The 23,425-nt window shown below is 41.7% G+C and overlaps 2 protein-coding genes across 2 annotated transcripts; both read left to right on the top strand.

Moving 5' to 3' along the window:
* Positions 1–4,122: 4,122 nt before the first annotated feature.
* On the top strand, positions 4,123–8,417 carry LOC139713026 (uncharacterized). Its single transcript, XM_071624804.1, has one exon. The coding sequence runs from the start codon at positions 4,215–4,217 to the stop codon at positions 8,415–8,417; it is 4,203 nt and encodes a 1,400-aa protein (XP_071480905.1). The 5' UTR covers positions 4,123–4,214.
* A 7,562-nt stretch (positions 8,418–15,979) lies between these two features.
* LOC139713008 (uncharacterized) lies at positions 15,980–22,055 on the top strand. Its single transcript, XM_071624787.1, has 2 exons — positions 15,980–16,386; positions 20,549–22,055. The coding sequence occupies exons 1-2, from the start codon at positions 16,103–16,105 to the stop codon at positions 21,231–21,233; spliced, it is 969 nt and encodes a 322-aa protein (XP_071480888.1). The 5' UTR covers positions 15,980–16,102; the 3' UTR covers positions 21,234–22,055.
* Positions 22,056–23,425: the final 1,370 nt, after the last annotated feature.

Below are 23,425 nucleotides of genomic sequence, written 5' to 3'. Positions count from 1 at the left end.
GTGTGACAATCAGAGTCCAGTGTAGGGCCTACACAGGTTGTGTGTGTGTGTGTGGGGGGGGGGGAAATAGCGATACGCGCTATTCTGCAAATATGGTGGCACAATAGCACATCTGTGTGTGTGTGTGTGTGTGTGTGTGTGTGTGTGCAATGGCTAAAGATTTCTGCGCTTGTGAGTACAGTACCGTGCCCATTCTACAAATTGTGAGTTATTAGTAGGCCCTACAATACGTATAACTATGTCCTTGGGTATAAATAACCCCAAAAATCTACCTTTAAACATTGCCAAATAAGGCGCGTATTTTGTCCACAACAGTAGAGAAATTTTTAGCGAGACATAGGCGTCACTATTCCGTTGTCGTCCTCGTCGTCGGCGGCGTCGTCAACAATTCGGTGTACTCTTACTAGCTTTGAGCTGTGACCATCAAACTTACACCTCAGGTACGTAGGCTTACGTAACCTAAAATGCTGGTCAAGCTCGAATGTAGGTGCAGTCCGATAAGGTCAAAGGTCAATGAACGTTACCTGTTACTTAGTATTGTGGTGCACTCTCAATAGCTTTGAGCTATGACCACAAAACTCGCCCCACAGATATATCATCTAGAGATGCTGGTCAAGTTCGGATATTAGGGAGCTTTAGATTATCGCGACGGGGACGTTCAAAGGGGAAAAAACCTTTCTGAGCATGCGCAGAATTGTGTATCAAAGTCGATCTATTTATAGCTCGCGTCGTCTGACTTTTCACTGCGCGTTCTGTGGTATTTTTACGTCCGCTCAATACACGACGTATATTGACCGATTCGGGTTCGTTGAGGGCAGCAGACATTTTACGGCACAGGGCGCAGCCATGGTGTGTATCAGCCGACCCCCCCTGCTCTCCCCCACCCCGGGGCAACATGTTTATCACGCACTTGTAACAAAGGTTCGCGCACTAAGCAAGCATTCGCGCACTCAGTACGAGACGCCCATTGGCTAAAGCAGTTTTTCATTCTGCGCGCGTGCTAATGTAGGGAGAGGGGTGGGGGAGTGCGGAGGGGGGTCTGCTGATACACCCAGTATGGCTGCGCCTATGCTAAAAATACACATAGCGCGTCACAGAATCGGTCAATAGAGAGCTACTTCATGCACCGATCATAATCAATGGGGGCGCTATTTTATTTTTTATAGGTTGCCTCTCGGTGTAATCTAAAGCTACTTTTTACACGACGCAGGCCCAGAGGAGAACGTCCAGCTTAAGCGTCGTCTCAAACGTCCGCGCCGAAAATCTAAACCTCCCTAAGTCAGACAAGGTCAAAGGTCAGAGGTCAAAGGGTCAATAAACTTTCCCTGAAAAAATTACAATCACAAATGGTGATATGCGGGTGGGCGAGACATCCTTTGGGGAATACCTTGCGTGTTATCTTGTCTTTATACAATCGTATGATAATTCCATATTATTATCTTTACATCTTTTTCCTAGGAATGATTGCAGAGAAACATGGATCATATAAAGGGACCTTCTGGCCTCTCATCGTCATCGAAGTTGTGGTTTTCCTAACCATGCTCCCGCCTCGGTTTGTGAAAAGTCCTATAGTCGTCCATCAAGCCAAGGAGGTTGGAAGAAACTCCCACCTCCCTGATCACACTGACTAAGATATTGTAACGAAATTTGAATAGCTAGATTTTTGTGTAAGGTAGTGATACTTAGTATGGTCGTTTTTCATCTATTTTTATCCAAAATGATTTAAGGATTGCTTTCATGTAAACTGTGGTGCTCTCTCTGTCCTAAGATTTAATCATGAATTAATTTAGCTTGCTCCTTTTCCGAGTTAGTTCATCCTTGCTTTCGACCTCGTCTCCGTCCTCGCTTCAGTCCTCGCTCTATCCTTGTATTCGACATGTCACATGAAATGAGACAAAGCAAAAGTTAAAGAAATAGCATGGCAACAGCATCCCCGGTTTGCAATATTATGTATTAACTCAGACTATAGAAATTGAGTGAATAGAGGTGTTATGTAATAGCTCCCATCCAGGTGGTGGCTAGGAATGTTCTCTAGCTCAGTCGAGACTCAGCTATGTCAGTGTCCCTAGGGTGTTGGTTGTAGTTTATTGTTCACAAGTTCATGAGTAAAGATGTTATGTAACAGCAGTCTAGACGATGGCTAGACATATTGTGTAGAGTTTCAATAGGGCTATATTTAAGCATGATGATTGGATGATCCTTTTTGTGTAGAAAAGGCATGAAAAAGCAAGTGTATGGGAGTGTAAGGGACTTTAGTGTTAATCTCTATGGTTAGGGAAGCTAATAAAAAGCTCAGTAATGTAGAGGATCGAGGAGAAATACTTTGATCAGACATCCAGCATAGATCTCCGCTTAGGCAGCAGTCGTTCTTCTGGGGGTTTTCTACGTCGGTGAGATGCGAGCTCCAGCTGCCGATAAAACTGAACTCGGACAGTTATGATCCGAACTTTGGAACGGAGCTCAATCTCCATTTGCCTGCTCGCCGTCGTTTGAGCTCGGGCATCGCAGATCAAGGCAGGAGTCTGCGTGGTAGCAGGGACTAGTGAAGGCCGAGGAGCTGAAAGGACCGCCGATAGGGTAGCGTCTAGCTGAGTGGCCAAGTCAAGGGGTGCTTCCAAGAGACAAGCCAAGCGACTGTGCCGAGGTCGACGACGATGGTATCGGACATCGATGACGACTGAGCCAAGCTGAGGGGATCACCAGTTCAGGTCATCCAAGATAACCTAAGTTATGTATTTGTGATTTGTTTCATATTATATTTTATGCTCAATGTATTGTTATGAACGAGAAAGCTGCAAAGATTTGAAAGATTAAACTCGAACATAACTGTATACGAACAGTTTGAATTTCCATTATTTTGGTGTCAGAGTAGCAGAGAGAGAAAAAAAAAAAAAAGTCACTCACGTGACAATTTGGAGGTCCCACCGAGACACTGCTACCTGATTGGAAAAAGTTATTCAGATACTCTTTTAACATGCTTTAGGCTTAAATGCGATGTTTGTGTTTGATTCATGATTGAAGTTTCATTGCTCGATCGTACGCATTACCGTCATATATTGCATGTTATTATTGTCGATATGATAACCGTTTCGTATGTTTGATCGGAAACATTACCCCAGTGTGAATCGTACGAGTATGTCGCCTTACGTGACAGTCTGATTGAAGTTTTTCTCCCCAAGGTTATGCCCTTGGTGTTGCCTACTAGAGGCACATGTGTGATGTGGATTCGGGTATTGAATCTGTGTGGAGTGTTGCTCCGTTTTCAAGGTTACGCCCTTGGTGTTGCATGTTATATGCATGTTTGATTGATTCGGGTTTGTGTGCATGAGTCTATGTGGAGTGTTACTCCTTTTTCAAGGTTACGCCCTTGGTATTGCCGGTTAGAGGCAGTGTGATAGATTCGGGGTTTGCGTGCATGAATCAGTCTGTGCGGAGTGTTACTTTATTGCAAGGTTACGCCCTTGATGTCGCCTGGTATAGGCATGTTTGGTGGATTGTAGTGTGGGGTTTGTACAGTCCCAAATCAATTGTATGCTCATTGGGAGATACAGCTCTAGTATGCTTATTGACAAGGCATGCTTGGTATGTGGAATGTTTGTTGAGTGAACTCGTGTCATTTCACATTGCCTGCATTCCAGTACGCTTTTGACACGGTACTAGCGGTTTGATATGTGGAATACTTGTTGAGTGAATTTCAGCTGTTTGTCATTTGCAATTGTATGCTCGTTCGGAGATACAAATTGTTGTTAAGTACGCTGGCTGCAAGGTAGTACTTTTGTCGGACTTTGATAGCTAGGTGCTAGTCAGCTGTTGTTTTGTATGACTACACGTTTGCTTAGTCTGGAAGTTACATAGTCAGTATGGCTAGTGTTGAGCAAATCAGAGAGTTCTCTTCATTAGGCAGAGAAATGGGCCTTAGTGGTGGTGAATTGAGTAGCTTTGTTTCAGAGCGATGCCAGGCAATTGAAGCAGAGCTTAAAGCTGAACGCGAAGCTCGTGAAGCTGCCCGTGAAGCTGATCGTGAAGCACGTGAAGCTGAGCGTGAACGCGATGCTCTAGAAAAGGCGCGCGAACACGAAATAAAATTAGCACAGTTGCGTGTAAGGGAAGAAACAGCGAATGTTGGTAGGCCCCAGTTAGCTGGCTTAAAGCTGAAAGTAGGTCGATTTGATGACGCACATGATAAGTTTGATGCTTATGTCACAAAGTTCGAAATGTTGATGAAAAGTCAGAATATCCCGGTAGACATGTGGGTGTTGTATTTGATTTCCAATCTAACAGGCAAAGCGTTAGATGTTGTGAATCGGATGAGTGCTGATGATCGCCAGAGTTATGCTACAGTGAAGCATGAGTTGATGTCATATTATCATCTCACTGAAGAGGGGTATAGGCGGAGTTTTAGATCAGCAAAGCCAATGAAGTTTGAGCGCCCAAAACAGTTTGCTACTCGAATGAAGGGGTATTTTGATCATTGGGTGGAAGAGGCTGAGATTGGGGATACTAGGAAGGATCTAGAAGATTTGATTTTGCAAGAGCAATTTCTGATAGATTGTCCCAGAGAAGTAGTTAGGTTTGTCAAGGAACGAAAATGTAAAGATTTCAACGAGGTAGTTGATTGTGCAGAAATCTATGTAGAAGCTCACGGTCCTCATGCATTTTCGGGTGTACAGAAATCGGAAAGAAACCGATCAGATTCAAAGCCGGAAAGCAAACCGCCCCAACAAAATCAGGTCAAAAGGACCAGTACGTATCAGAAACTGGCTGATGCTCAGTCAAAGGCGGGAAAGACTATGGGAAATAGGACTTTTCAGGGCAGAGGTTGCTATATGTGTGGAAACCCAAATCACATGAGAAGAGATTGTCCCATGTTGTCTAGGCCTGCATCAGCTCAAGGTTTGATGGGTGCTGGGGAAGGTACGGCCCCAAAAGTAGACATGAATGTGGCGAATGAGGTGTCGCGGGGTGATTCTAAGCCGGGAGTTGTTGGTTCGACGGCAGGTTGTTTCCCCATTGAGAGAGTGGTCGATGACTTTGAGGATGTGAAAATGAAAGTGGTTGACAGAGTTGGAATGGCATACAATGATGTCGCCGCGATGGTGAATCGTATGCCGGTTGTGTCTGGAAGACTGATGCCAGATAATACACCCGTGTCTGTTTTGCGTGATACAGGTTGTAGTACGTGCGTGGTGAAAGAGAAATTGGTTAGAAATGACCAATTAACAGGTCAACATCAGGCAGTGAGGTTAATTGACGGTACGGTTAGGCGTTTTCCCGTGGCTAAGGTAGCTGTTGACTCGCCATATTTTGAAGGGGAAGTTGAAGCCGTGTGCATGCCTGATTGTTTGAGTGAGGTAGTTATCGGGAATGTAGAAGGGGCTCGTGAACCGAGTGACCCCAATCTACATTGGGTCCCAAAGAGTGTTGTGTCTGACCCGGATGTAGAGGTCATAACCCCGGATGTGGGTCTAGAAAGTTCAAATGAGGGTGTAGAACAGGACGTCGAGGTCGCATTCCCGGGTGAACTGGATGATACTGGGATGGCTGTTCAAACTCGTGCACAAAAGGTGAAGGATTCGAGGCCTAGTAAAGGTTTGACTGTTGCAGATCCTGTTGATAATGTGCGGTCGAGTGAATTTCTAAGGGAACAGAAAGATGATGAGTCATTGCGCCCTCTATGGCAGAAAATAGGACAGGTTGATAATTCCAAGTACAAGTTTGTGTGTGAACAGGGGTTTCTACTTAGGCAGAAAAGGGATGAAAGTAATCAGGGCATAGGTCCTAAATTGCTCGTAGTGCCTAAGCCTCGTAGGAACGAGATAATGCGAGTCGCACATGACTCACTCTTAGGTGGACACTTGGGTATCAACAATACTTTGTCTAAGATTCAGACTCAGTTCTGTTGGCCTGGGATGTCGGAAGACGTGGCTAATTTCTGTAGGTCATGTGACGTATGCCAAAGGACTATTGACAAAGGTAGAGTGCCCAAGACTACCCTTGGTAGGGTCCCCCTCATTGGTGTCCCGTTTCAACGCATTGCAATAGATCTTCTTGGTCCATTCATGCCGTCTGCTCGCAAACACACTCATATCCTGACCATTGTAGATTATGCGACTAGGTATGTGGAGGCGATACCGTTGAAATCGATATCAACTGTTGACGTAGCTGAGGCGTTAGTTTCGGTATACAGCCGGGTTGGGATTCCGACTGAAGTGATGTCGGATCTAGGGACACAGTTTGTGTCTGATTTGATGCGTGAGGTGTGTAGGTTGCTGTCGATAGGACAGTTAACAAGTTCTCGCTACCATCCTATGTGCAACGGCCTCGTAGAACGATACAACGCTGTGGTGAAATCAGCTCTGAAGCGGTTGTGTTCCGAGGAGCCACGTCAGTGGGATAGGTATCTTCCGGCGTTGTTGTTTGCTTTGCGAGAAGCACCGAGTTCGAGCCTGGGGTTTTCTCCGTTCGAGTTGTTGTATGGGAGACATGTTCGGGGGCCTTTGGATGTGCTAAGAGAACTGTGGACAGCGGAGAAACTAGATCCAGAGCTCAAGAGCGAGTACGAGTATGTGATAGAGTTGAGAGACCGGCTGGTCAAGTCATGGCAACTTGCACAAGATACACTGAAGTACTCTGCAAAAAGGTACAAAGGGTATTATGACAGAAAGGCTAGGCCTAGGAAGCTGAATGTAGGGGATGACGTGCTCATTCTGTTGCCAACCGAGCACAACAAGCTGCTGGTAAAGTGGCGAGGTCCTTACAAGGTAGCAGGGGTCAAGTTTGACTATGACTATGTGGTCGATGTTGATGGTGTTGCCAAAACATATCACATCAATTTGTTGAAGAGGTACTATAGTCGACGTGAAGAGGTACCAGTGGCCAGTTGCTTTGAGGTTGAGAGAGTCGAAGGCAATGAGGAAGTTGTTGAGGTCATGGCTGACGAGGAAGATGTGGCAGAGGCTAGCCCTGATTGGAATAGGGAGATGCCCAGTATGCCTAGCGTAGTACAGATGGAGTTCGTTGACATGGTAACAGTAGATCCAGTCTTAAAGGATAGTGAGAGGACTCAGGTGCAAAAGATCCTCTGTGAATATCAGGATGTATTCACCGATATCCCGAAGAAGACAACCATATCTGAATGTGAAATCTCGTTGACGACTGATCAACCAGTGCGATCTCCGCCTCATAGGGTACCTCAGGCTATGGAAGAGGAGATTAGCAAGGAAGTTGATTCCATGTTGAAGTTAGGAGTAATCGAGCCTTCTAACTCTCCATACGGTCATCCCATTGTGATAGTCAAGAAGCCGGACGGCTCTAATCGGTTTTGTGTAGATTTCAGGCGATTGAATAAGGTCACAGTCTTTGATCCAGAGCCCATGCCCAATCCTCAGGAGCTATTTGCGTCGTTAGCCGACAGTAGGTACTTCACAAAACTAGACTTGACAAAAGGGTATTGGCAGATCCCAATGAGGAATGAAGATAAAGCAAAGACAGCTTTCATAACGCCTAAGGGACAATACCAATTCAAGTACATGCCGTTTGGGCTTGTGACAGCCAGTGCTCAATTCACTAGAATGATGAGGAAGGTACTAGATGGAATGTCGAATGTTGTGAATTACATCGATGATATTCTGATTCACACGGACACTTGGCAAGAGCATGTGGAGGTTCTAGATGAAGTCTTGCATAGACTGCGCGATGCCAATCTGGCAGCTAGGCCATCCAAATGCACCGTAGGTTCGAGTACCATAGAATTCCTAGGACACACATTAGGAGAAGGCGTGATTCACACTAGCGATAGGCTCACAGACAAAGTGCGCAAAGCTCCAAGGCCCAAGACGAAGAGGCAGGTTAGGTCTTTCCTAGGACTCTGTGGCTACTACAGAGACTACATACCCAATTATGCAGACATAGCCCTACCCCTTACTAACCTGACTCGCAAAGGTAGGCCTGGAGATGTTGTGTGGGGGCCTGAGGAGGAAAGTGCATTTGTCAAGCTGAAAGAGTGTCTTGCAAACCCTCCAGTGTTGCGGTTGCCCGATTTCGAGAAAACCTTTATGTTAAAGGTTGATGCTTCTGACAGTGGTCTGGGGGCGGTACTCATGCAGGAGCATGATGGGGATGAATTCCCGTTGGCCTATGCTAGCAAGAAACTCCTTCCTAGGGAGCAGAGATACTCCACGGTAGAAAAAGAATGTCTTGCTATTGTCTGGGCGGTCAGAAAGTTTGATTACTATCTGTTTGGGAGAGTGTTTGAGATCCACACTGACCACAAACCCCTCACGTACCTCCAAACAAAGAAGTCGACAAACAAACGAATCATGAGGTGGAGTATGTGCCTACAGGAGTATAGGTTTCGCCTGGTGTCCATAAAGGGGTCTGAAAATAGGGCTGCTGACCTCATGAGTAGACTACTATAACTGTTTATATTGTTGTTGGTAATGGTCCTTGCTTTTCCATTACATGTTGACGAGGTAAAGCTCAAAGAAAGAGAGGAACATAAATGATGAAACACATATTAATTTTGTTGAATTGTCATGAACAAAATAATGCTCATGTAAGTGCAAATGCTACAAAAGCCTTTCTCTCACTCTCTTATTTCTCTTACAGGATCAGCGAATCGCGATTACAATATAGATGTAAAGGGATTAAGAGTAGGGAGTAATGCTTAAGGCTTGGTTAAATCTTACAGTGTACGTATTCAAGTATATATGAGGTATTAGAACACTAGGCGTACTAAGAGGGTAGCAGGTGTTAACCAGGTAGCAAGATTACATTTCAGTAGATTTTTATTCAGATAAACAGGTACATAGCAATTACATTATCTTGTTGTAAGGTTTGTGCAACATGGAAGTATCGGGAAATGAAAGCAAGGTACAGGCAAACATATTAGGATATCTGAGCAGGAATATGTGATAGTACAGATATTATTGGTAAAAGGTATCATTGTTGGAGGCAGTGAAGATTTTTTGTATACATGCTTGATGGTTCTATTTTAGTTTTAGAAGACTTAAAGCTTATGCATTTGAAGATGATGTATTAAGTAAGCTATAAGGCCTTTATTAGGAATACCAACAAAGCAAAAGTTGGTTGTTAAAAGGCTTGGGAGATGATTATGAAGTTGTTTCTTTTTAGAACAAGGATGGCAGAAGAGAAAAGGATAGTGTAATGTATGATGTATATATGCTGTTGATATTGATGTCTATCAGTCTCTCTTTTGAACATATGCATATTGACATACACTGTGGATAGTATGTTGGTTGATTGAATAGCGTGTACCATAAATTTCTTGTAGGATATAATTTTGATATCCCAATTATATCTTAAGGTGGGGGATATTGTCAGGAGAGAAATTTATCTTTGATTTTGCCAGTGAAGTGAAATTGAACTTGTCCTAGAAAGCCACTAGGTCAAACTACAAGAAAGTGACTGTCTGGAAATTTATATTAAATGAGACAAAGTAAAAGTTAAAGAATAAACTGGCATAGCAACAGCATGTCTAGATCAGTCAAAGTCAGACAGGGCAGTCACATGAAATGAGACAAAGCAAAAGTTAAAGAAATAGCATGGCAACAGCATCCCCGGTTTGCAATATTATGTATTAACTCAGACTATAGAAATTGAGTGAATAGAGGTGTTATGTAATAGCTCCCATCCAGGTGGTGGCTAGGAATGTTCTCTAGCTCAGTCGAGACTCAGCTATGTCAGTGTCCCTAGGGTGTTGGTTGTAGTTTATTGTTCACAAGTTCATGAGTAAAGATGTTATGTAACAGCAGTCTAGACGATGGCTAGACATATTGTGTAGAGTTTCAATAGGGCTATATTTAAGCATGATGATTGGATGATCCTTTTTGTGTAGAAAAGGCATGAAAAAGCAAGTGTATGGGAGTGTAAGGGACTTTAGTGTTAATCTCTATGGTTAGGGAAGCTAATAAAAAGCTCAGTAATGTAGAGGATCGAGGAGAAATACTTTGATCAGACATCCAGCATAGATCTCCGCTTAGGCAGCAGTCGTTCTTCTGGGGGTTTTCTACGTCGGTGAGATGCGAGCTCCAGCTGCCGATAAAACTGAACTCGGACAGTTATGATCCGAACTTTGGAACGGAGCTCAATCTCCATTTGCCTGCTCGCCGTCGTTTGAGCTCGGGCATCGCAGATCAAGGCAGGAGTCTGCGTGGTAGCAGGGACTAGTGAAGGCCGAGGAGCTGAAAGGACCGCCGATAGGGTAGCGTCTAGCTGAGTGGCCAAGTCAAGGGGTGCTTCCAAGAGACAAGCCAAGCGACTGTGCCGAGGTCGACGACGATGGTATCGGACATCGATGACGACTGAGCCAAGCTGAGGGGATCACCAGTTCAGGTCATCCAAGATAACCTAAGTTATGTATTTGTGATTTGTTTCATATTATATTTTATGCTCAATGTATTGTTATGAACGAGAAAGCTGCAAAGATTTGAAAGATTAAACTCGAACATAACTGTATACGAACAGTTTGAATTTCCATTATTTTGGTGTCAGAGTAGCAGAGAGAGAAAAAAAAAAGGTCACTCACGTGACAGCTTCTCATGATGATTTTCCCCTACTTTTTGCTGTGTCTGAGGTCACTTATGGTATTGGAACGAGCCTCGGAGCACTATTCGTGGGTATGTGTGACAATCAGAGTCCAGTGTAGGGCCTACACAGGTTGTGTGTGTGTGGGGGGGGGGGGGAAATAGCGATACGCGCTATTCTGCAAATATGGTGGCACAATAGCACATCTGTGTGTGTGTGTGTGTGTGTGTGTGTGTGTGTGCAATGGCTAAAGATTTCTGCGCTTGTGAGTACAGTACCGTGCCCATTCTACAAATTGTGAGTTATTAGTAGGCCCTACAATACGTATAACTATGTCCTTGGGTATAAATAACCCCAAAAATCTACCTTTAAACATTGCCAAATAAGGCGCGTATTTTGTCCACAACAGTAGAGAAATTTTTAGCGAGACATAGGCGTCACTATTCCGTTGTCGTCCTCGTCGTCGGCGGCGTCGTCAACAATTCGGTGTACTCTTACTAGCTTTGAGCTGTGACCATCAAACTTACACCTCAGGTACGTAGGCTTACGTAACCTAAAATGCTGGTCAAGCTCGAATGTAGGTGCAGTCCGATAAGGTCAAAGGTCAATGAACGTTACCTGTTACTTAGTATTGTGGTGCACTCTCAATAGCTTTGAGCTATGACCACAAAACTCGCCCCACAGATATATCATCTAGAGATGCTGGTCAAGTTCGGATATTAGGGAGCTTTAGATTATCGCGACGGGGACGTTCAAAGGGGAAAAAACCTTTCTGAGCATGCGCAGAATTGTGTATCAAAGTCGATCTATTTATAGCTCGCGTCGTCTGACTTTTCACTGCGCGTTCTGTGGTATTTTTACGTCCGCTCAATACACGACGTATATTGACCGATTCGGGTTCGTTGAGGGCAGCAGACATTTTACGGCACAGGGCGCAGCCATGGTGTGTATCAGCCGACCCCCCCTGCTCTCCCCCACCCCGGGGCAACATGTTTATCACGCACTTGTAACAAAGGTTCGCGCACTAAGCAAGCATTCGCGCACTCAGTACGAGACGCCCATTGGCTAAAGCAGTTTTTCATTCTGCGCGCGTGCTAATGTAGGGAGAGGGGTGGGGGAGTGCGGAGGGGGGTCTGCTGATACACCCAGTATGGCTGCGCCTATGCTAAAAATACACATAGCGCGTCACAGAATCGGTCAATAGAGAGCTACTTCATGCACCGATCATAATCAATGGGGGCGCTATTTTATTTTTTATAGGTTGCCTCTCGGTGTAATCTAAAGCTACTTTTTACACGACGCAGGCCCAGAGGAGAACGTCCAGCTTAAGCGTCGTCTCAAACGTCCGCGCCGAAAATCTAAACCTCCCTAAGTCAGACAAGGTCAAAGGTCAGAGGTCAAAGGGTCAATAAACTTTCCCTGAAAAAATTACAATCACAAATGGTGATATGCGGGTGGGCGAGACATCCTTTGGGGAATACCTTGCGTGTTATCTTGTCTTTATACAATCGTATGATAATTCCATATTATTATCTTTACATCTTTTTCCTAGGAATGATTGCAGAGAAACATGGATCATATAAAGGGACCTTCTGGCCTCTCATCGTCATCGAAGTTGTGGTTTTCCTAACCATGCTCCCGCCTCGGTTTGTGAAAAGTCCTATAGTCGTCCATCAAGCCAAGGAGGTTGGAAGAAACTCCCACCTCCCTGATCACACTGACTAAGATATTGTGACGAAATTTGAATAGCTAGATTTTTGTGTAAGGTAGTGATACTTAGTATGGTCGTTTTTCATCTATTTTTATCCAAAATGATTTAAGGATTGCTTTCATGTAAACTGTGGTGCTCTCTCTGTCCTAAGATTTAATCATGAATTAATTTAGCTTGCTCCTTTTCCGAGTTAGTTCATCCTTGCTTTCGACCTCGTCTCCGTCCTCGCTTCAGTCCTCGCTCTATCCTTGTATTCGACATCGCGTCACTGTCCTTTCTTCCGTCCTCGCGAGTATATACCCTTGCTTACGGCCTCATCATAGTCCTCGCTCAATCCAGGGAGGTGGAAGAGTGCTCCCTGCTCAATCCTTGCATTCCGACCTCACACTGATCTGGCTGTATTATGTACTTGATCTGTATTCAAGCTGTCCCGACTGCAGGAACAAGCTCTACAATTTGCGGCCTTGTTTATAATTTCACTCTCGGCCTTTTGAAGTGATCCGGTCGCGTGCGACCTTCGTCATACACCACTCGACATTGTTGTTGTTATATGCGACCCTGAGTTACGTAAGACAAAGGACTCCCGATCGAGGGAATTTATCCCTGACCTTAGTGAGGTCAACCCGCTGCTATAAATACTGTTCTTATCACTGTTTTGAGGAGTCGCGTGGGTAGTCCTGATCCGGGGAACTTAAGTCGCAGAAGAGAGACTTTCGGGTATGAATTCTCCTTGCTCAATCCTTGCATTCCGACCTCACGCTGATTTCCCTCCATGCCGGTCATCTGCACTTCATTTGTCTTCAAGCTATCCCAGCTGTCCGAACAAGCTCTGGAAAGAAACATACAATTTGCGGCCCTGTTTATGATTTCAGCCACGGCCTTTTAATGTGGTCCGGTCGCGTGCGACCTTCGTCACAATATTTCTATCGACATCGCTGTTGTCATGATGCGACCCTGCTGAGTTGCGTAAGAGGACTCCCGATCGATCGAGTGAATTTAGCCCTGACCTTAGTGAGGTCAACCCACTGCTATAAATACTGTTGCCATTGAGTCCATGCTGTTGTTATCACTGTTTTACAGACTCAAGTGGTTAGTCCTGATCGGGGGAACTTAAGTCGCCGAAGGAAGCCTTTTGGATCCTTAAAACGGAGTTTCTAAAGAGAGCACGGCAGTAACTTTGAATGTGTAAATGCGTTCAAAATGTTAACATTAAACTTGAAATTTGGGATCTGTGTGATTCCCTCATTCTATGGTGTACCCTCTAACTGAATTTAAGGTTACTATAAACACAGTCATCACATCGAATCGAATCTATGCACACGTCCACGCCACCTCATAAACATTCAACAATGTTCAATTTTAAAAATTCCGATGTAGGACTGGTTTTCGAGCCCGAAAATTATACCACACCCAGAAGGAAAGTTCTTTACAATGTAACAAAATGATAATTATGACTATTGCTATCTATAGCAACATGTAACCTTTGACACGAAGTGTGATCTTCCGAACAAAAACAAAGTACATTTTCTTTTTTTTTATCTTTCATGGGAACAGTCATCACAAATCTGACCTGTTTGTCAAGGATATGTGAAAATAAGTGAAAATTGAGATGTTTTCCAGAAACATATGTTTGATAATATGCGACATGTATTTGCATAAGACATTTGCAAGACAGATTTTGGTACTTCCCCGAACGGATCAAATTCATGAACACTCCTGCCACTTTCTTATTATGCTGATATCATATTTGATTCAAGTCATGAAAAATATATTAAACAGGGTTGCAAATTCTTCAAAATCGCGCTGGGCGGATTATCGTGAAAACAAGTCCGTGTACGAACACGTGTCTAACTTGCAAATTCATTCTATTTCAAATTGGTCTTCTTTTGAGTCTTTTCAGACGTATAGGAAGCATTTGAAAATGTTTGTATTTAAATCAACTCGTATCATTATGTCATCCTCACCCATAAATGATATATTCCAGACGTCCTGTTACTCACATTCTCTTCATAACGAAACCTCGTACTGATTGTTGTGAGAGAACAACACATTATAGGGGATAATTGAGATACAATACATTGCCTCCTTTGAAATTGTGTCATACTCAAATCCACATATGTTTTTAAAGGGATTAGAAAATTGTATTTCTGATTTTATGCGATTATTGTTTATGTAACATGTAGATGCATATTCCTCATTCATTTTCTTTCTCTGTTGAATATACGTAGATGTTTATTTATTTTGGTATGTATATTTTGATCATCGGAGTAATATCAATCTCAACTGAAATGTTATTTTGAATGTTTGTATTTTCTTCTTATGAAACTGTACTCTTTGTTTATATTTCTCATGTAAGGGTACTAAGGGACCTCTCCGTAAAACATCACTGTTACGATCAGTAGGGTCATCTCTAAGTTTAAGTGTCTATTTTATGTAACATGTAATATTTGTTTGTACATCTTTTTAATGAAGGAAAATGAATACAATACAATACTATATACAATACAATGAACAGACAATGAGGATAATTACACCAATTGCCGGCAACCCTGCCCCTGAATGGCAGGCCACTTTGTCTCTCTCTGTAAAAGGCGATATTTAAATGTTTCCGTTGTCTTTTTTTCTCTTAATTTCACAATTATTATTCTCCCTTTCATCAACTTCTCATCTTAACTTTACAGAGGAGATGGTTGGGGCGAGAGGTTAAACAGATATATATTCTGGAATTCTGGAATTAAATGGATGTGAAATTAGGGTTTTAAACAAAACAGCCGGCTTGTGTGTGTGTGTGTGTGTGTGCGTGCGTGCATGCGTGTGCGTATGTGTGTGTGTGTGTGTGTGTGTCAGTAGATGTTTATATAGATTATGATTCTTATTCTACCAATTCTTATGTGCGATGCTTTTGTCAGTATGTTTTATATAAAATATCATAATCATTTGTACAATGTATGTTTCTTTCTGTTGTTGTTATATGCCAGTGGAGGCAGAATTTTTGTATTCATTTTAACAGACAATTAATTACCTTGAATCTTTGTATCATTTCATCCTTCTTCTTCCGAAATATGTCTGAATGACGGTGTTATGGGGATAATGTAGCCTAAGCTATATCTTGCGATGTTCCTCGTAATATAATATTTGATTATAAACTCATCATAAAGATAATACATAGTAAGCTCTCTGCTAGCTAGTATCTGGTAAGCGGCAACGATTAGAAACAACACATTAACCCATTTCTTACTGTGCGCTGTAACCAGACTCTGTAAGATAAATTTCGTTGTCACCCGATATTGACTGCGCATAGTACGGTAAAGTTGTCAATTCTGAATGACGAGGCAGATTCAGTATCTAGGAACAGATAATAATTGACTGGCCTCGAGGTAGATTGTATTGGGGTTTAATGTATTCACAAATGAGCTAGGTGTGTGTTACGGCCTTGAATTGCATTCATCTTCTTATACGGCTCATCCTCGAAATAAGTCATTCACACAGAGTAAGAGGTACGATCCTCAATTGCCCAAAGCAGGGAGATGGTTTAAAGAGAAGCAAAGGAGATGCATATGTACATTGAGGGTGGCCCCGGTAAGAGTGGGGCGATGATTGACGGACTGGAGTCCAAAGGTGAACTCGTTCGCAGTACACTGTACATCACGGAGCCTACATGTACATACTCAACATGATACTAATGCGAATTCGTGAGCCCCTATTCACTGCCACGGCGAAATAAACCTCTTCATGCGCCTTTCGCGTTGACCTCCTTTAGCTTTCCATGGTTCTCTGTGCACGAACAGCATCGGACAGGCAATTTAATACTAGTCCTTCCCTCCTTTGGAATCGGTTGCAAGAAAAATGGCGGGAAACAACTCCAACTCGGAACAGGTGCGTGTTATGACATGGTGCACGCCACGTTCGACCTCCTCGGTGTTCTGCAAATGTCTGAGCTTCGTGCCCGGCATCGACATCTTCTTCGACACCTTCTACTTCGCCTACGAGGCCGAAGTCAACCTGGCCACCATTGGCAAGGTGGTCGATCACAATGCCGATAATTTTGGGGAAGACGTCTGGCGAAAGGCGGCTGAGATGATATGTGAGGAGGATTGCAGTGGCGACAGAGTGCGATTGGACATGCTAAAGTGAGTCGATCCTCATTAAGTTGTATCTAATGTTTCGAACATCGTTGGTTTCGAATGCTGGATGTACAGACTCTAAGCCTATCATACGGGGTGGTGGGGGGGGGGGGGGAGTATCCAAGCTCCCCTCCCCCTTATCTAGCTCTCCTTAGCTCTCCCTCCCCCTTGCTTTCTCTCTTTCCCACCTTCCATCACTCTATCTTTCTTTCTGTATCACTCTTGTAAGTAAATCTATCTCCGTGTTATGTGTGTTGTTCACTCATGCATGCGCACACCCACTCACTTTCGTTCAGAGGTATCCCAGGATAACATTCAATAGGCTCTTCAAACTGGAGTTCCTAAAACCAGTGAGGTGAGTTCTTCTCACTTCCCTGTTAAATCATAATCTCGCTGAATTGATGCAAGTTCATTAGCGGCTATACCTTACCAGAGGATTAGAGGCGGACCTATATAGTGGAAGAGCATATCAGATCCCAACTTTGGGTAAATACGACCATTTAAAATGTCACGATTTTTTGTCGCTATACCTACAAGCTAAACACATTAATGCGCACACACATGATTATTCACTATTGTAAATAACGACGATGTGCGGATATAAATATTGTAGGCCTATCCATACATACGGTAATATCGAGACGTGGCAATCAAGGACATTGCAGTTGATGGACATTCGTTTGACTTGCCCGAATGAGCATATCATGATGAGTGTTTGGCAAAGGTCCCATACTTCAAGGACAAGTTCACCGTCATAAACAGAAGGATTGAGAGAATGCAGCAATATTAGTAGAACACATTAGTGAAAGTTTGAGGAAAATTGGACAATCGATGCAAAGGTTATGAATTTTTAAAATTTTTGTGTTGGAACCACTGGATGAGGAGACTACTAAGACTCGTGATGTCATATGAGTACAACAGTATAAAGAAAATGTAAAGAAAATTCAACATATTTTCACTTTTTTCGCATAATAAAAGAGCACTTGACTTGCCTCTTTCTAAAGGCAATGGGAATAATATTACCCATAACATATGTCAGTAACGAGTCAAGGGAATGTGTACTTTTTTTTCAAAAGATGAAATGTTGTGAAATTCTCTTTATATTTTCCTTATATTGTTGTACGCATGTGACATCATACACTGCAGTAGTCTTCTCATCCAGCGGTGACTTCACAAAAACTTCAAAAATTCAAAACTGTTGAACGGATTGTCCGATTTTCCTCAAACTTTCAACGATGTGTTCTACAAAATTGCTACATTCTCTCAATCCTTATGTTAATGAAGGTGAACTTGTCCTTTAAAAACAGTAAGACCTCGCGACTGAATTAATGCACGCCCGACAGTGATGTTTCAGTTCTTTTGTGGGTTTGTAGCACCCTGATGTGCGTAATTTTCTCGAGTTCCCATCTCCCTACTGTAATGCATAAACGAATCGCAATTCAAACCAACAACGAGCAGACATTCCTGCGTCTGTTCAGAACATTACCAAACTTACAATGATGAGTTGAACACGTCAAGGTCACTTACAGTCTCCACGATGCACCTTGTTTGTCATCAAACAGTTCGTAGATGATCGATGTCAAGAGGTCATAAAAAAGACTGCATATTATTTGAAGGGTTTGTTTGCAAAAACCGATAAGTCCATTTCTGAAGATTTTGAAGTACGATCTCTGTCAGAAAGTACAAAATAATACTTTTTAAATGATATATTGGTCACTACATATAAAGGTATAGTTTTGAAGTTATGGTCAAAAGAAGCAAACAAATTTTAATTATTCTCTTTATTTTTCTTGACCTTTAATCGCAAATATCTCCATTTGGCAAATATGGACTTATCGGTTTTTGCAAACAAACTCTTCATTTCGTCTTCCCAACTAATTTATGCCCCTGTGCCGTATTTTCTTTTATAAAAATCGTATGTTTATTTTAAAAGAAAATCTCTTCTCTCTCCCTCTCTCTCCGTGTCAAACATACATACACTGCTTTTTTTATTGCATTGGTCTTTTCTAATCACCTTATAATTTCCTTGCTTGCAGCATGACTGTAATCGGGTTCTATAACAGATTATTGACATAGGCCTACCATTGAGTGCTATGCAGGGGAATAATTCAAATAGCAATTAGTGCACTTCTTTTTCAGTATTAAAGTTTGAGTGCGTGTTTCCCCAGCAAACTGTGTCAACACTACTGATAGATAAAACATTTATGAAAAATGCAAGCCGGCTATGAATTTATTGATACAAATATCTTTATCAGTTAATCACCATTTACTGCTCTGATAAATATGTGCATTGTCACGTATGATATAACAATGGGAACGGTTCTGCGTCTATGTCATTTTAACATAACGTGTCATATCGGAAAATTAGCAGGTCTGCTAAATTACTTATATATGCTTGATTTTTGTACAGGATTTTTGGTTAATTGGTCAACCTTCTCACACATTCAATACACGAAGTCCGACCCTCCCCCCCCCCCAAGTGATCCAAATGAATTCTATTACATATTTCTAATCGATGCCGATACATACTACGGACATGTAAGGATTGACTAGCTGTATTTTTGGTGTTGTGGTTCTCTCCCTCAGTCTTTCCACTTCTCATGGAAGAACAGTTTTACTCAAATACTGCATTTCACCATGGAATATTCATTCATAACATTCTATTTTCGCCTTATATCTCTAACAATTGTTTTCGCTGTTTGTAACGGGCTATCATTTATTTTTTACACAATATGGCGACATCTTCAATTTCACTATGTGTTTGAATGATTTTGTTTGAGCTTTGCTAAATGCCCTTCTTTTTTTCTTCCTCTGATAACCTCATTTGCTGCCGTAATCATTGATTTGTTTATTGCCATCTAATTAAATTTTATGCTATTCTTTGTGTGTGTGCAGTTGTTTACTCTGAAGATGGAGTTAAAAACCGCATCATGATTGCAATGCAATGTCAATCGGTGTCTTTACCTTCCGTTCCAGTTATTTACGTCATACCTATAGTTTGATAGAATTTAATCTGGCGCACTGAAAGAAATGACAAATATGATATAATAAAATATTATATGATATGATATAATATAATATGATATAATATGATGTGATATAATATGATATGACGATACATAGTATAAGGAAAATTCGTCAAAGAAGTTGTTTTAACGAATTTTCGCCCATAAATAGGGCTTTGGCAAGTCGATCAGAACCCTATGCCCGATGGGCGAAAATTCCTTAAAACAACATTCTTTCACGGAGTTTCCTCAATAATGAGAACCAATAGCCTTCTTAGACTCCGAGCAGAAACCTTTTGTTGTTATTCATTAACATACACACACACACACACACACACACACACACACACACATATATATATATATATATATATATATATTGTATTGACATTTTCATATGTACAATCATTGCGTACGGAAGACATAATCCTTTATGGGTAGAGTGGAATACACTTATTCATTGATTCGCTTATTCCTGTATCCGCATCTTATTACGTGTATTAAATTTTACGTAGCTTTTTGTAATATTTGTTTGTACCTACATGAGTTTTTTTTCATATTTCCTCTGTCATCATATCATTGCTACTCCATAATGTATACAGTATGTCCCCAAAAAAATTACAATCAGATTTTCGCATTGATAACACCCAATATGATTAAATTGTCTAAATGCTACTTCGGGGTCTTTAATTATAACATCTTAGCTCTATTTTGCGGAAAACCCCATTCAATTCGGTTATGCAGTCACAGAGAAATTTGAATTGTTGTAAAGCATGTCATGAGTCTGATTTTTCCAAGTTTGGCACTTGGATGCTCTTGTGTGTGGTGTGTGAACACAATCTTAGACAGATCTTGGAGGGAAGGGATTCATGACACGCTTTCCAAAACTCCTTATTTCTCTTTGACCACTGAGGCAAATCGAATGGGATTTTCTGTAAGATGTGGGCAATGAGTTATAGTTTCGTACCTTGAAATTTTATTTGGACTGATTTACTATTTTTAAAGTTATCGTTGCGGAGGGTCCCGTTGATTTTTTTTTTTTTTTTGGGGGGGGGGGGGACATACGGTAATTCGCTTCGCTCTTCCGCTCTTTGCAACGTGTCACAACAATTTCTGAAGTGGAAGTGTCATTCTATTGTGTTTATTTTGTACTGTCGATACAGGTATCCTTACATAAAAAAGATGCTGGACAACCCAGACCCGAACAAGAAGGTCATCTTATACAAGGGCGTTTCTCAGTGTATGGACTCCAGTCACTTCCGGTTCCTGCCGGACAAGTCCAGTAACTACCGCTACTCGTTCCTGCTGCGTCACCCTGCCAAAGTCTTCCTCTCCTTCAAGAAAATCATCTTCAAAGTCTTGCAAGAAGTCGGCGACGGCAGCGGGAAAAAATTACCGGCTTCGACCAAGATAGAGAACTTCGACATGAACACGGATGCCCCTCCGAAGTATCGGCTCTCGGGGCTCCTCTACAAGGAGCTCCACGCCCTCTGGCTGCACGTCAAGGAAAACCTGGACCCCAGCCCCGTGGTCGTGGAAAGCGACGACATCCTCGCCGACACGCCCCGCATGCTGGCCAAGTACTGCAACGCCTTAGGAATCCCTTACACGGACTCGCTGCTCAAGTGGGAGCCCAGTCCAGCGGTGACCGATTCCTGGAAGTGTGCCTTCATGCCCGTCAAAGATTTCGAGTTTATACGACTCTTCTGTCACAACGCCTTTCATACCAGTTACTTCCTGCCTCCAACCGCGCCACCCGCGCTAGACACGCTCCCGCCTGATGTCCAAAAGAATGTAGACATCTGCATGCCTTACTACGAGGAAATGTACGAGACAAGGATGACTTAAGGTCTATATAGGACAGTAGTCATATCAAAATGACTTACACATTATGGTCATTAATCGTTGTTTTCCCCGCTTTGTTGACAGAGTAGAAACAGATGAGATGTATCCGCTGTACAAAGTATTATAGTCAGTATGTCCTACTTGAATAGCTTGTTTTGGAAAGTTTTTTGTTTCTTTAATATTGTCCAATGTATCTATCCTAACAGCATTTGTCTGACTGGAAACTACTTACAGTCACCATGTTAGGAAAAAGTTCTGAATAAGCTACAACAATAGAGTGTGTTTAATCATTCCAAGATCAAAGTCCATAATATACAAATTCCAACGTCCATTCATAGCATAATACTGAATATTCACATAGTATATATTTTCATTTATCAAATATATTTCATAAATTAACACCACCTCAGCCTCACACCTAAACACTCATCTTAAATCCAGCGAGAGGATTTTTTTTTATATGTACAGGAAGCTGATTCCATCTTGCGATACCCCTATTTGAAAATGTTTGATAAACTCCGTTTCTTGAAATTTGTACGAGGTCTTGATAATTCTAGATTCTTACATATATTTCTCAAACCACAATATAAAATTCTTTTAATACAAAATATTTCATAAACTCAACAGCTATCATTTCGTGGACAATCTTATATACAACATATAAAACATGTTCATCTCTCCGAACTGAAAGATTACCAATCTTCAAACACTCAAATACTTCTCGACAAGAAAATCTCCAGTCAACATTGAGAACCACCCGGAGTGCCCTATTTTGCATTCGTTGTAACATTTCCCCAACACCCTTTCCCAACATTCTCCCTCACGAAGCATGAACAGCTCACGAAGAGAAATACATAGCCGTGAGGTGCAGTGTGTAACGTGTGCGCATATTTCGTCGTTTTATTGTACTGAATCTATTGTACACGCCACGAGCATGGCGAGCAGAACTCGTATAAACGCACAACCACAATGGCATAATCATCCATTTACAACATTGCGGAGAGACTCCTTGATTTCAGTATTCGTATTAACAAAAAAGTAAGCATAAAGCATAAATTGGATATAAGACATTTTGGAAGAGAAGCTAATCGCACTAAGTTTGAAGAAAAAGTTAATGCATTTAACGATATACACAAACCAATAATTACGCAAGTGGTATTGAGCCATAGGTAATGTATGGACTAATGATATTAGATCCTAGTTACACATGGTGAAAAAGTCCGTTTAAACTTTGCATTGTGTATCTTTGTTGTTGCGATTATTCACATTTCCCGCGGCCCGTCATTACCCCGTTTCCGGCTTTAATCTGTATAGAATTAAAACAGGTGAACCGTGTACTGATAGGCAACGATCTTACAAGTGCAAGTTGATGAGTGTGAACGAAGTTATTCCATTGCAGTCATTGTGTGTATACAATCATATTATGCACTGATACTTTCATTTAGTGTATTTATGAATTCATTCAAAAAACATTAGTTTTTCCCGGCCCAGTGTGTGAAATTGTCTTCTTCTCTTTTTTTTATTTTTATTTTATGTGCATTTGAATTTGTATGTTTGAAGCGGTGAAGCGACTTTGGTCAAAAGATTCACTTTAAATGCTTTCAAATTCCTTTTTAGGCACCCAAATCAATTCGTGGTCAGAAGTTCAAATGCGGATGTAAGCATTCGAACTCGTGTTCGGGCATGGAATTCCAAATTTGTGCATTCATATTGGTGTGATGGGCCGGCTCGACAAGCTCTTGAATCCATTTCGTTTTTGAGCAAGCTATTTTAACAATTGAACGTTCGGTTCCATTCTATAATGCACGTTTATGATTTATAAGCAAGAGTGATTATGTCGAGCTAATCATTGCATGTGATTTTTATCTTTTGTCATGAATGTCATCATCATGATCACATTTGTTTAATTGAACATCCAGATTTGTTTCTTTTGCAAAACATGTTAAATATAATTGAATATAAAATTCTCATTTCGTCAAGTCAATACATGGTTTTCTTCATCTCTTACTTACATCTTTATTTCCTTGTGTTTATAACATTTATTTGACATCTTTTTAAACTTTGATCATCGTACTAAAATTAGTGATCTTCATTAAAATTTCCATACCTAATTGCATCATGTGTGATCCACATGTAGATGTTATAAACATTTAATCTAAAGAGCGATACAAGTTATGTACTTTTAATAGGAATCG

The sequence above is a fragment of the Diadema antillarum genome, unplaced genomic scaffold, assembly GCF_040938485.1.
Source record: "Diadema antillarum isolate AM-2024a unplaced genomic scaffold, OU_Dant_1.0 seq00001894_RagTag, whole genome shotgun sequence".
Classification (NCBI taxonomy): domain Eukaryota; kingdom Metazoa; phylum Echinodermata; class Echinoidea; order Diadematoida; family Diadematidae; genus Diadema; species Diadema antillarum.
Note: the sequence above shows the minus strand (reverse complement) of the source record. Positions and strands in the feature narration are given on the sequence as shown.